The sequence below is a fragment of the Zootoca vivipara genome, chromosome 12 (assembly GCF_965207765.1).
Source record: "Zootoca vivipara chromosome 12, rZooViv2.hap1.1, whole genome shotgun sequence".
NCBI classification, from domain to species: Eukaryota; Metazoa; Chordata; class Lepidosauria; order Squamata; family Lacertidae; genus Zootoca; species Zootoca vivipara.
The window spans coordinates 1,358,341-1,370,359 of NC_142595.1; the positions used below are offsets into that span (position 1 = coordinate 1,358,341).

The following is a 12,019-nucleotide window of genomic DNA, read 5'->3' on the forward strand; positions in this document are numbered from 1 at the left end:
CAGGAAAGGCTGCTCTGATTCTTTTTTTTTTTTTTTTAAATATTTTTATTAATTTTCCAATTAAAACCAATTATATCACATTTCAATATTTCAAATTATACACATATATATATCAATCAAACCGAATGTTATGCCAAATCATCTAAATAATTTATTTTTGGGTTCCCATGCTTCAAGAAATTGGGAATTCCTCGCAACTGTCCACTGCCGTCTTATTTCTAAAGTTCAAATCGTCCTCCAAGCTCATAATATTCCAAATCTTCCCCTTACAGTCACCTAGATGTTTTCCACTTTCATCCGATTGTTCCAGCTGCTGAGATAAATGTCAAACGAAGTTTCACAGATGTTCTTTCTCCTGTGTGAGTTAATCAGTCCAGCCTCCCCATAAATCTTCTTAGTGGAGCTCCCTGTTGCGACGGAGTAGCAGCGCCATCTTAAAAGGCTCAAATCACTTTCATTTTCTCTCATAACCATGAAGATTTACGATTTATTTATCTTTATAGAATTTACAGCTTTTTCAGGCAGGAGACCCAAACATCCAACCATGAACTCTTGGTAAATTAATGGATCTCCTTGCCCTATAGCTGAACTTAGCTTCAGGTCGCTGCTCCAATTTAAAGTGCGTCACAGCTCATAAATCCTCCGAACGCGTCCAGAACTCCTTCCGTCTGACTAGGGGGGGGCTTTTCTCATCGGCAACTTCACATCTTTAAGAAATATGCTCAGTAACAACAGCTATAGAGTTCAACTCACACAGTCTTTTGCTTCTCTTTCACTCCAAACAAGCCAGGACATCGCGTCCGGGAAGATACGAGGCAACAATATGAAGAAAAAATAAAAACTAGGAAAGGCTGCTCTGATTCTTAACGTAGCCAATTCAGCCTTGAGAGGGAATTTACCTCCCATGTTGAGAATATGCTGCAAGGACATTCCTTATTACTTTGAGGAAAGTGTAGATAGGAGGAAGTGTAAGTTTGCAAGTGCTCTGAGTTTGCTGAAACAAGAGTGGGCTGGGAGTATAATTTTAAAAGTGGGTTCTTTGGTTTGTGTGGAATGCTCTCTGCTCTCTCATGCCCCATTGGCATCTTCAGGTTCTCCAATGTCCCAGGAAGTCTCCTCAGAAAGGCTCCCCAAATTTCAGATTGGGCAGGATAGGTCTTGCCTTTTCAACTCTCTGGCCAGTTCCTAGGGGGGATATTCTTTCTGCAGGCTGACTTCCCCCTGCTCCAGCTGGGCTTAGACAGGCCCAGCAGCTTCACCCTTCATGTTTCATTGCCTTGAACCCACACGTCTCCAGAAGGCCCTGTGGGATGTCCAGATGTGAGGTGCCAGGGTCACAGCTACCATACTTGTTACCTCTAATGGCACTGCTTCAGATTTTACATGCTGGTATCTACAACACAGGGACGCAGTTGGCGCAGTGGGTTAAACCACAGAGTCCAGGGCTTGCCCATCAGAAGGTTGGCGGTTCGAATCCCCGCGACAGGGTGAGCTGCTGTTGCTCAGTCCCTGCTCCTGCCAACCTAGCAGTTTGAAAGCACGTCAAAGTGCAAGTAGATAAATAGGTACTGCTCCGGCGGGAAGGTAAACAGCATTTCTGTGTGCTGCTCTGGTTCGCCAGAAGCGGCTTTGTCATGCTGGCCACATGACCTGGAAGCTATACGCCGGTTCCCTCGGCCAATAATGCAAGATGAGCATGCAACCCCAGAGTCGGTCACGACTGGACCTAATGGTCAGGGGTCCCTTTTCCTTTATCTACAACACAGCAGAATGTTGGCTTCTGCAGCCTCATGCTAGAGTGTTTTGAGAGCGAAGAGTTAAACCTCCTCCATGGCCTGACTTGTTCTTTGTTTATTCTTTGGCTGGGCCTGCCAGAGAAACTAAAAAGACATTATTGTGTAAGAGGTAAGCAAAGGCAGGTTGTTTGAATAACACAGCTGCTTGCAGGAGGGGAATGTACCTTAAGTGGTGTTGATCAGAACTGTAGAGATTAAAAGTGACACCTGGGTTGAATGACTTGTTTATGGCTGATCCAGGTTGCAGAGCAATTTGGTGCCAGGAAACCACTCCATCTGGGCAGTTGTTGGCATGGTTATCAGAAGTAAATTTGATTAATTTCAGCAAATATCTGGTCATGCTGAAAAACTTGGTCCAGAAGGTGAGGTCAAGCACATGGTCTCCACATTGAACCTGCAATGGTTGAAGCTTTTAATTTTCTCTGTGCCATATAATTCTTAACCCAAAGTTGCCAAGGGTTATGGCTCTTTTCTGTGAGGACATTGTCCTGTGTCACCCCTGTTTGGAATGAACAGGAACTGCTTAACCATGTGTAGTTTTGCAACTGTACTATTGACTGTTCCAGGGTTCTTTAGAGGAACGTGCCTCCCACACGGATCACGTTTGCAATCCGAGCGTCCACTGTACAGAAATGAATGTGGTAAGGAACTTAGGAAGTTGCCCTGTACCAGTCAAGACTCTTAGCCCAGCTAGCCAAGACCACAGGGCAGAGCCACACACCATGTTTTCAAATCACATCTAACATACATTTAAATTGCATGACTACACCCCAAAGAATCCTGGGAGCTGTAGTTTGTTATGAGTATTGGGCATTGCAGCTCTGTAAAGGGAAACTACAGCTCCCAGAATTCTTTGGTGGGTGCCATGTACTTTAATATGTGTGTTGGGTGTGGTTCAAATACATGGTGAGGATCTGCCTTCAGACTGGGGCTCCCATGAAGGGGAGCAGCCTTGGTTTGTCCTCTCCATGTACCCTTAAACACGTACAAAATCGTGCCAAGTATGACCTTTGATGGCTTCTGCCAATGTGGGAGAGTCATGGCAGAACTAGTCTATACTGACTGGGGCTGGCTCGCCAGAATTTCAGGCAAAGTCTTTCTCAGCCCTCCTGGGAAGATGTCAAGTTGGTTGCCTACCACATGAATGCTGGTTGCCTACCACATGAATGCTAGTTTTACGCTCCTCAGCTCAGCATTCCTCACTAGAACAATTTCTGGGTTTTTTGTTTATAAGTTGACAACATTTAAAAGCAGATAAAATTTTTGTCTTCATCATTGTCAGATTTTTCTGCTGATCTCTTGAGAGCTGCTCGGATTCTTTCTAAAGTATGTGCTACAATATTCTGGCAGGAAATGTAAAAATCAAGTATTTTCTCTCATTGGAGAAAAGTTAGCTTTGTAGAAGAAAATTTAACATGAACCACCACAGTATTAAAGGAGCTTCCCATGAGCCTGTAAGTCAGGCTTCCTCAACCTTGGCCCTCCAGGTGTTTTGAGACTACAATTCCCATCATCCCTGACTAGTGGTCCTGCTAGCTAGGGATCATGGAAGTTGTAGGCCAAAAACATCTGGAGGGCTGAGGTTGAGGAAGCCTGCTATGTCTTTTAAATGCAACCAAGACTAACGCTGGATTTTACATCAGGAACTAGTCTTGCTGAAGGGGACACTTCTGGAAGGGAGAACCTTCACATTTGGCAACCAACTCCTTGTTAGCACTCACGAGAGCCATTTCCAAATCAGCTTTGACTTCATTCTGGGTTGGCAATGTCACTTTCTAACTTGCACAAAGTGGAGCCATTTGTATGGGTTGGTGATTTTGGTAGTATATCCTCACTTTTCAGGTGGGAGAACTGAGGTTTAGAGCAGTTAAGTGGAGGACTGATGAGTATGTAAGGTGTCAATGTGAGGCTCCTACCTGTCCCAAGAAGCATCTTATGCTGTTGGAAGGATACAGAGGGAGTGTCACTGATTTTTTGAGGGGCTGGTAGGAAAGGTGCAGTGAAGCTGTCCTTACGGCTGGGAAATTAGCACTGGGCAGGAAAATGGACTTGCCATTCATGGTGACCTTGGGCAATTTGTTTTAGTCATGCTAAACCTAGTGTGAAGAAACCTAGTGTGGTACCTAAGTATGTTTTACTCAGAGGAGACACATTGAAATGAATGGATGAGACTAAGTTTTACAGTTAGTGAAGCTTACTTGAATACCACTCTTAGGCTAGAGGTCATCTTCCTGCTGCCTGTTCAGCCTGGTTTTGCATGCAGATCAACTGCTGCCATCTTTATCTGAAATTCCAGCTGTTTCTTGCCAGGGCAGGCTAGACAAGAGAGGTCTGAAAAAGCCTGAGCATCTCCAGGAAGTAGTGTGCAAGATCTTGGTATTCAAGTAAGCCATCTGTGGTCAGGGATAAGCAGGGTCTTCCTCCAGCTGCAAGCTTTCAGACCCATATGTTAAGCCATCTGGTTACTTGCTTCTAAACATCAGCCCAGGGAAGGCTTGTGCCAGATTAGATAATAAAATTTGCAGTTCTGATTCCAGCTTCTCCATGCATTTAGAGAGCACACTCGCTTTTTATTTTACCAAATTGAACTGCCCTGGCCTCCCAGTTCCTGCTTCATCATTTCATATAGCTTCCTCTGATCTTAAAGCAAACACCATCTCTTTGCAGGCCTGCCACCCTCTTGATGAGGTGAGCTTTACAAGCCTGCTTTTTTGCAGTTGGAGGCCCCTGGGGTTGGCAGTCTTGTACTGCAGAATCAGGTATGCAGACACCTTTGTTTCCATGTGAACCTTTGGAGCAGCACTTTGATGCCATTGGGTGCCTCTGAACCTGTGAAAAGGGTGCACCAACCTAGTATTCATTGCAGATGAGGATTCTGCATCATTCTGCTTCTGCCAGCCACCTGGAGATGGCTTCCTGAATACCTTCTCCATTTGCCATGAGGCTGTCCATCAGGTGCACTCCACTCCACCTCCTTGACTTCATACCATATGAATTTCAACCCTTCCTTTTCACCTGGCCCTTCCCCTTCTCGCTCAGATGGACTACACTTTGAGTGCCCCACCTGCAGCATTTTGAAGAACAAAAAAGGAGCCCTCTGGATCTGGCCAGCAGCCCATCCAGTCCACCATGCTGCTTTCACAGTGGCCAACCAGATGCCTCAGTGGAAAACCCATAGGCAGGGCACAAGCACAAGTGTTCTCTCCCTCCTGTGGTTTCCTGCACACAAAATCATAAGGAATACCACCACTGCTGCATACACAAGCAAAATGTTTGTGGATACTAAATGTTCATGGCTCCACAAAAGTGATGTCCCTTGCAGGATGCCATGGGAGGGGAATACATAAGCCTTCTGGTTGCATAGCAACTTGGAGCTGTAGTGGCTGGTATTGTTAGCAGTGAGAGCATTCAGCTACATGGCACAAGAGTAAGTGGGATGTTTAGTTACGTGTTGAGGAAAATGAGCTCTGCTTGCAGCGTATGCACTGCTTTAATGTAGCAGCAGGACTTGTTCTCCTAGTGCACGGAGATGAGAGAGAAACACGTACACTCTGATCTCCTGGCCTGTTGCAAGCTGTCAGAGTTTTGCATCTCTCTGGCTTGTATGTGTTCCCAAACCTGCAACTGTCCCAGTTTGCTTATGACCAATAAGTCTCCAGGATTGCTAAGGTCTCATCTCCTGTTCATCCCTTTGTGGTTTTAGACAGAACCACCTGGATTTCAGGTGGTTCTGTCACATCCGCCTACATACCACAAGGGCAGGCGTGCAGATGTTCTTGGTGATTGCACTATTGATGGGGAACTCTCTGAAATCCTGGTCACAGTAAAGAGGGGGTGGGGGTAAAACGGTGCTCCTGGATTGGACTATTGCAGGCTGCCATCAGTAGGGGAAGCGGCTGCATATCTGAGCACTTCCCACTCTTCCCAAAGAAACTCACTCTGCACAGCAAACCAGCTCATTAAGCAAAAGGTTGGAGATGTTTTCCACATGCAAAGTGGTCTGTGTGTCTGTGTCTGCCTGTAATACATCCCCTGCAGTCTGAAATGGGACAGTCCGGGAATGTTTTGTCACCTCACTTGTGTAGACCAGGCTGCTGGAGCCTGAGGGTTGGAGCCAAGTAACTTCTGCTCAAGAGTAGACTCACTAAAATAAATGGACCTGTTAGCCATGTTCCTTAGTTTCAATGCATCTACTCTGAGTGAGACTGGTGATTTGGGGTGGTGCTGCATTTGTGTTTTAATTATTGTAAACCTGCCTTGGGACCTGGAGGTGAAGGATGCGTAATAAATAGGAGTAGTAATAATAACTTTAAATGAGAGCCTTGTTTAAACGAGCTGTGCTACTATCAGAACTCTTTCTAGCATGTCCAAAATACACATGTACGTCAGATTCTGTCATGTTTAACTGTTGTGGTTTCCAGCTAAAGAGCTCTAGCAGGGAAAAGTCTAGACACCTTCTTAAAACGACAGTTGTAAGACTTTGTGGGGGGGGGACCCATGAAAAAAGTCCTTGTCAATATTTCCTAGGCCCAGTGATGTTTCTGTGTAGGTCTTTGCTGGCAAAGCCCTCTGCTGGATTTCAGAGACAAGGGATATTCAGCTGGATGGCTTAAGTTTGGAGCATCTGATGCTTTGGACATAGAGGATATTGGGAGTCCACACTATAGGCAAAGGAAGGAGCGTGGCTCATTGGCAGGGCATGTGCTATGCATGCAGAAGGGCACAGGGTCAATCCTCAGCTGCTCTGGATGGGTCAATTCTCAGCTTCTCAAGGTCCCTTTGCCTGGAGAACCACCCCTGGGCAGTGCAAACAGAACAGGCTAGAGGCACTGAGGATCTGGCTTGGTATAAGAGAGCTTCCCATGTACCCACAATGGTCTTCCAGCACCCAGACACCACCCTGACAGGGCTCCAAGGCACACCTTTTGGATTGCATTCTTCTTGGCCCTTCCCCACCCTGAAGTGTTGGCTACCCCAAGCCACTCGCGTGCTGGGGTTCAGAGGGTTGGGCTGGTGGCTGCACTGGCTCTGTCTCCTCTCTGCCTCTACAGAGTCATCATCTACAGAAAAATGCTGTGTCTTCATGCTGTGGGAAATCTTCCAGATCACTGCCTTGGCTGGTGAGGTCAGCTGCGATAGGATCCTGCTCAGTTCTAGGAACTGTTTATCTGTTGCTGCAGCAGCAAATGTGAGGCCAGAGGAAGGTGTCTCTCGCTCAGGAAATTGCCCTGCCTAATGCCATCTCCACATTGGACAGGGGTTCTTCACCGGGTCTAGAAGAAAAGGCATTGGGCCATGTTCAGATCCTTGTGGGCAAAGTTAACCTATCCAGTAGTGAGTATTTGGAAATGGTGCTGGATTGTGTGTGTGTGTGTGTCGGTGTGCTTTCTGGGGAGCAATATGTGGATTTTGCCTTTACATTTCCATGTGGTCAGTAAACTTTTTAAAGGAAATATTTTTGCTCCATAAGACGCACTTTTTCCCTCCCAAAAAGGAAGGAGGAAAGTCTGTGCATCCTATTGAGCGAATGCGAGAGCCAGAGCCCGGCCAGAGCCAGAGCCTAGGACAATTCAAGAAAACAATTTTTTTCTTCTTCTTGTTTTCCTCCTCTAGAAAACTAGGTGCGTCCTATGGTCAGGTATGTGCCTGTTCTGTATCACTCCATTTCCCACGGGCGTCTGGTTGGCCACTGTGAGAACAGGAGGCTGGGCATGTGTACTCAGTTAGCCCTCTGCTCAGTTGGAGTGGAGAGAGGAAAGTGACCTTAAAATTGTCACCTGATTAAAATGTTGTGGTCAGTTTAATCACTTAAATACGTACATCTGTAAAAGCAATAGTTCTGTTTTATAGGATGGCCTTGGAGCAGCCTTCCCCCACTTAATGGCCTTCAGATGTTCTGGCCTGCAACCTGCATTAGCACCAGCCAGCATGGTTGTCTGGCAGTTCAAACACTGGGTTCTGGGATCTGAGGAGATCCCCAGGGCTTAAACAGAGAGCCTCCTTGTTTGTGGCTGGGACTTGCCCTCCTAGCTACCCCTGGCTGTACTTTCAGTTTCCTCAGGCACAGAAAGGAGGGTGGGTCTGTTGTAATGGTCCCTGCCATTAGCAGTGGGCAAGTTGGAATCCTTTGGAGTGGCTACCCTTGGTGTGTGGTGTTATTAGAATCATAGAATCATAGAGTTGGAAGAGACCACAAGGGCCATCCAGTCCAACCCCCTGCCAAGCAGGAAACACCATCAAAGCATTCCTGACAGATGGCTGTCAAGCCTCTGCTTAAAGACCTCCAAAGAAGGAGACTCCACCACACTCCTTGGCAGCAAATTCCACTGCCGAACAGCTCTTACTGTCAGGAAGTTCTTCCTAATGTTTAGGTGGAATTTTCTTTCTTGTAGTTTGAATCCGTTGCTCCGTGTCCGCTTCTCTGGAGCAGCAGAAAACAACCTTTCTCCCTCCTCTATATGACATCCTTTTATATATTTGAACATGGTTATCATATCACCCCTTAACCTTCTCTTCTCCAGGCTAAACATACCCAGCTCCCTAAGCCGTTCCTCATAAGGCATCGTTTCCAGGCCTTTGACCATTTTGGTTGCCCTCTTCTGGACACGTTCCAGCTTATCAGTATCCTTCTTGAACTGTGGTGCCCAGAACTGGACACAATACTCCAGGTGAGGTCTGACCAGAGCAGAATACAGTGGTACTATTACTTCCCTTGATCTAGATGCTATACTCCTATTGATGCAGCCCAGAATTGCATTGGCTTTTTTAGCTGCTGCATCACACTGCTGACTCATGTCAAGTTTGTGGTCAACCAAAACTCCTAGATCCTTTTCACATGTACTGCTCTCAAGCCAGGTGTCTCCCATCCTGTATTTGTGCCTTTCATTTTTTTTGCCCAAGTGTAGTACTTTACATTTCTCCTTGTTAAAATTCATCTTGTTTGCTTTGGCCCAGTTGTCTAATCTGTTAAGGTCATTCTGAAGTGTGATCCTGTCCTCTGGGGTGTTAGCCACCCCTCCCAATTTGGTGTCATCTGCAAACTTGCTCAGGATTCCCTCAAGCCCATCATCCAAGTCATTGATAAAGATGTTGAACAAGACTGGGCCCAAGACAGAACCCTGTGGCACCCCACTAGTCACTACTCTCCAGGATGAGGAGGAGCCATTGATGAGCACCCTTTGGGTTCGGTCAGTAAGCCAGCTACAAATCCACTGAATGGTAGCATTGTCTAGCCCACATTTTACCAGCTTCTTTACAAGAATATCATGGGGCACCTTGTCAAAGGCCTTGCTGAAATCAAGATAGGCTACATCCACAGCGTTCCCTTCATCTACCAGGCTTGTAATTCTGTCAAAAAATGAGATCAGATTAGTCTGACATGACTTATTTTTCAGGAACCCATGCTGACTTTTAGTGATCACAGAGTTTCTTTCTAGGTGCTCACAGACTGTTTGCTTAATGATCTGCTCTAGAATCTTTCCTGGTATTGATGTCAGGCTGACTGGGCGGTAATTGTTTGGGTCCTCTCTTTTCCCCTTTTTGAAAATAGGGACAACATTTGCCCTCCTCCAGTCTGCTGGAACTTCGCCTGTTCTCCAGGAATTTTCAAAGATTATTGCCAGTGGTTCTGAAATCACCTCTGCCAGTTCTTTTAATACTCTTGGATGTAGTTCGTCTGGCCCTGGAGACTTGAATACATCTAAACTAGCCAAGTATTCTTGTACTACCTCCTTACTTATCCTGGGCTGTGTTTCCCCTGCTGAATCATCTGCTCCATATTCTTCAGGTCGGGCGTTTTTTTCTTTCTTGAAGACTGAGGCAAAGAAGGCATTGAGGAGTTCTGCCCTTTCTCTGTCCCCTGTTTGCATTTCACCATCTTCTCCTCTGAGTGACCCCACTGTTTCCTTGTTTTTCCTTTTGCTACGGACATACCCATAAAAGCCCTTTTTGTTGCTTTTAACCTCTCTGGCGAGCCTGAGTTCATTCTGTGCTTTAGCTTTTCTGACTTTGTCTCTACACGTGCTGGCTATATGTTTGAATTCCTCTCTGGAGATTTCCCCCCTTTTCCATTTTTTGTACATATCCCTTTTAAATCTTAACTCAGTCAAAAGTTCTTTAGATAGCCAGCCTGGCTTCTTTAGGCACCTTCCATGTTTCCGTCTCATTGGTATTGCCTGAAGTTGTGCTTTTAATATCTCCCTTTTAACAAACTCCCAACCATCATGAACTCCCTTCCCTTTTAGTATTACTGTCCATGGGATTTCACCCAGCGTTTCCCTAAGTTTTCTGAAGTCGGCTTTCTTAAAGTCTAGAATTTGGACCTTAGTATGCTAACATGGACCTTAGTTATTGCTAACATTGTGGCCGGTGTGTCACATGTCTGTGTTTACTTCCCTGAGCTGGGAAAGTTCTGAGGACAGAAGAGTGTGACCTGCCAGCAGCTGAGCTTGAGGACCCTGGCAGGGCTTGAAGAACCTCCTCCTGTGTTTACCTCCCTTCTAGAGGGATGCTGATGGCAGGACTGAGAGCAAATTAGTTTCAGAGGGCCTTGGTAAAGGAAGCACGTACCAGTAGGTCTTTTTAAATGAAAAGCGATTGTTAAGATAGGCTGGGTGGAAGAGACCAGAATCATTTGGTGGCTGGAGTGGGACTGCATAAAACAAAGGGCTTTTATTGGGCTGACCTAGCTTTCTTCTGCTCTTTCACTTTGCTGTCTCCATTAATTAACATGAACCATATTATTTCTCAATAGCTTTGCCCGTTGGTAGTGACCTAATCGTGGCACAGTTGCCAAGAGAGAGAGAGAGAGAAGGCCTGTGATGGGCATTCCATAAACAAAAGGGTTGGGCAAGATAAGAAGGACCTTGAACAGGTTATCCCAGGGGGCAGCAAACCTTTTCAGCAGGGGGCCAGTCCACTGTCCCTCAGACCTTTTGGGGGACCGGACTATATTTTGAAGGGGGGGGGGAATGAACAAATTCCTATGCCCACAAGTAACCCAGAGATGCATTTTAAATAAAAGCACACATTCTACTCATGTAAAAACACCCTAATTCCCGGATCGTCCGCGGGCTGGATTTAGAAGGCGATTGGGCCAGATCCGGCCCCCAGGCCTTAGTTGGCCTACCCATGGGTTAGCCAAACGGGAAAGAAAAATGTATAAAGTGAGAGAAAGGAACACTCAGTACCAGATTTTGGGGTGTTCACTGGTTTCTAAAACCAGCTTTGTCTCGGCAAGATGAGTCTATGCTCTGGCACATTTTGTGAGAGAACCCTGCTATTTTTCTGTGAGTCCTTCTAACTCTGACCCAGGAGCCCCACCCCCATTACTCTTCCTGAGAATCCCCTCTGTCACACAACCGGCTTTCTAGTCAAGGATGCTCATAGCCCTCACACAGCAACAATACCTAGAGCAGTTTCAATGACACCAGGACAGATAGGCTGGTTTCAGCCTCCTTGAAAGTTGTCCTTTTAAAGGTGACTTCCCCATATTTTTGGCCCTTTGCTGTATTTTTTTTGGGGGGGGGGGGTTCGGGTCCTGTTTGTAAGAACAAGCAGCCATGGAACAAGGGTACACCTCTCAGTTTGTGCAGATGATTCCCTATAGAAGGTGAGGGTGGGATGCTTAGAAAGCCCATTGGAGAGGCCACACCTTGCTAAGTGCCAGGAGGAAACAGACATCCCAGCTGCTCAGTGGAAGACCCTTTATTCGCCATCACTCCCTAGACTTGCTACCTGTTCCTTGCCCTAGAAGGGGCTAATGCATGCTCTCCCCTCCCTTGTGTGTTGCAGGATCAGCTGAAGCAGTGCTTTGGCAGGCCAGCTGCAGAAGCCAAGGACACCGACACACTTGTGCAAGAGACGGATAGCCAGTATGGCACCTGGAGCGACCAGCGGCCCAGAGTGGACAGGTGAGGCTCCTGGGGTGGCAACCCTGAGCAGCCAAGGTCCACTGATGCCTTTGTAAGGGAGATGGCCTGCTCCCACCTGGAGTCAGGATCCACTTGGGACCTACCTTTCTCATTCCCAGCCCTCTTACAATGGATGGGAGATGGGCAGTGGCTCTTTCTGATCTCTGCACTTTTGCAGTAGGCTTGAACCTTGGAAACTGAGCCCTTGATCTGTTGCGTGTCCTTGGGCAGAGGTGCTGCCCTAAGCTTCAGTTCCCCTTTGGCAAAAGGGGCAGAGTGAAGGCTGTATATCACAGGGGGCTTAGTAAGCAA

At 46.6% G+C, this 12,019-nt stretch overlaps 1 protein-coding gene across 12 annotated transcripts in view; it reads left to right on the forward strand.

Annotated features, from left to right (window-relative positions):
- Positions 1-12,019, forward strand: part of KIAA1671 (KIAA1671 ortholog) — an 84,981-nt gene that overhangs the window by 49,680 nt on the left and 23,282 nt on the right. For 11 of the 12 annotated variants that reach the window (XM_088655770.1, XM_088655773.1, XM_088655774.1 and 8 more), the window contains one exon: positions 11,589-11,707. In XM_088655770.1, the coding sequence (XP_088511896.1) occupies positions 11,589-11,707 (119 nt within the window). Of the gene's footprint in view, positions 1-10,548; positions 10,669-11,588; positions 11,708-12,019 lie in introns of those variants that run through there. The other variant, XR_015946641.1, reaches the window with a different exon arrangement.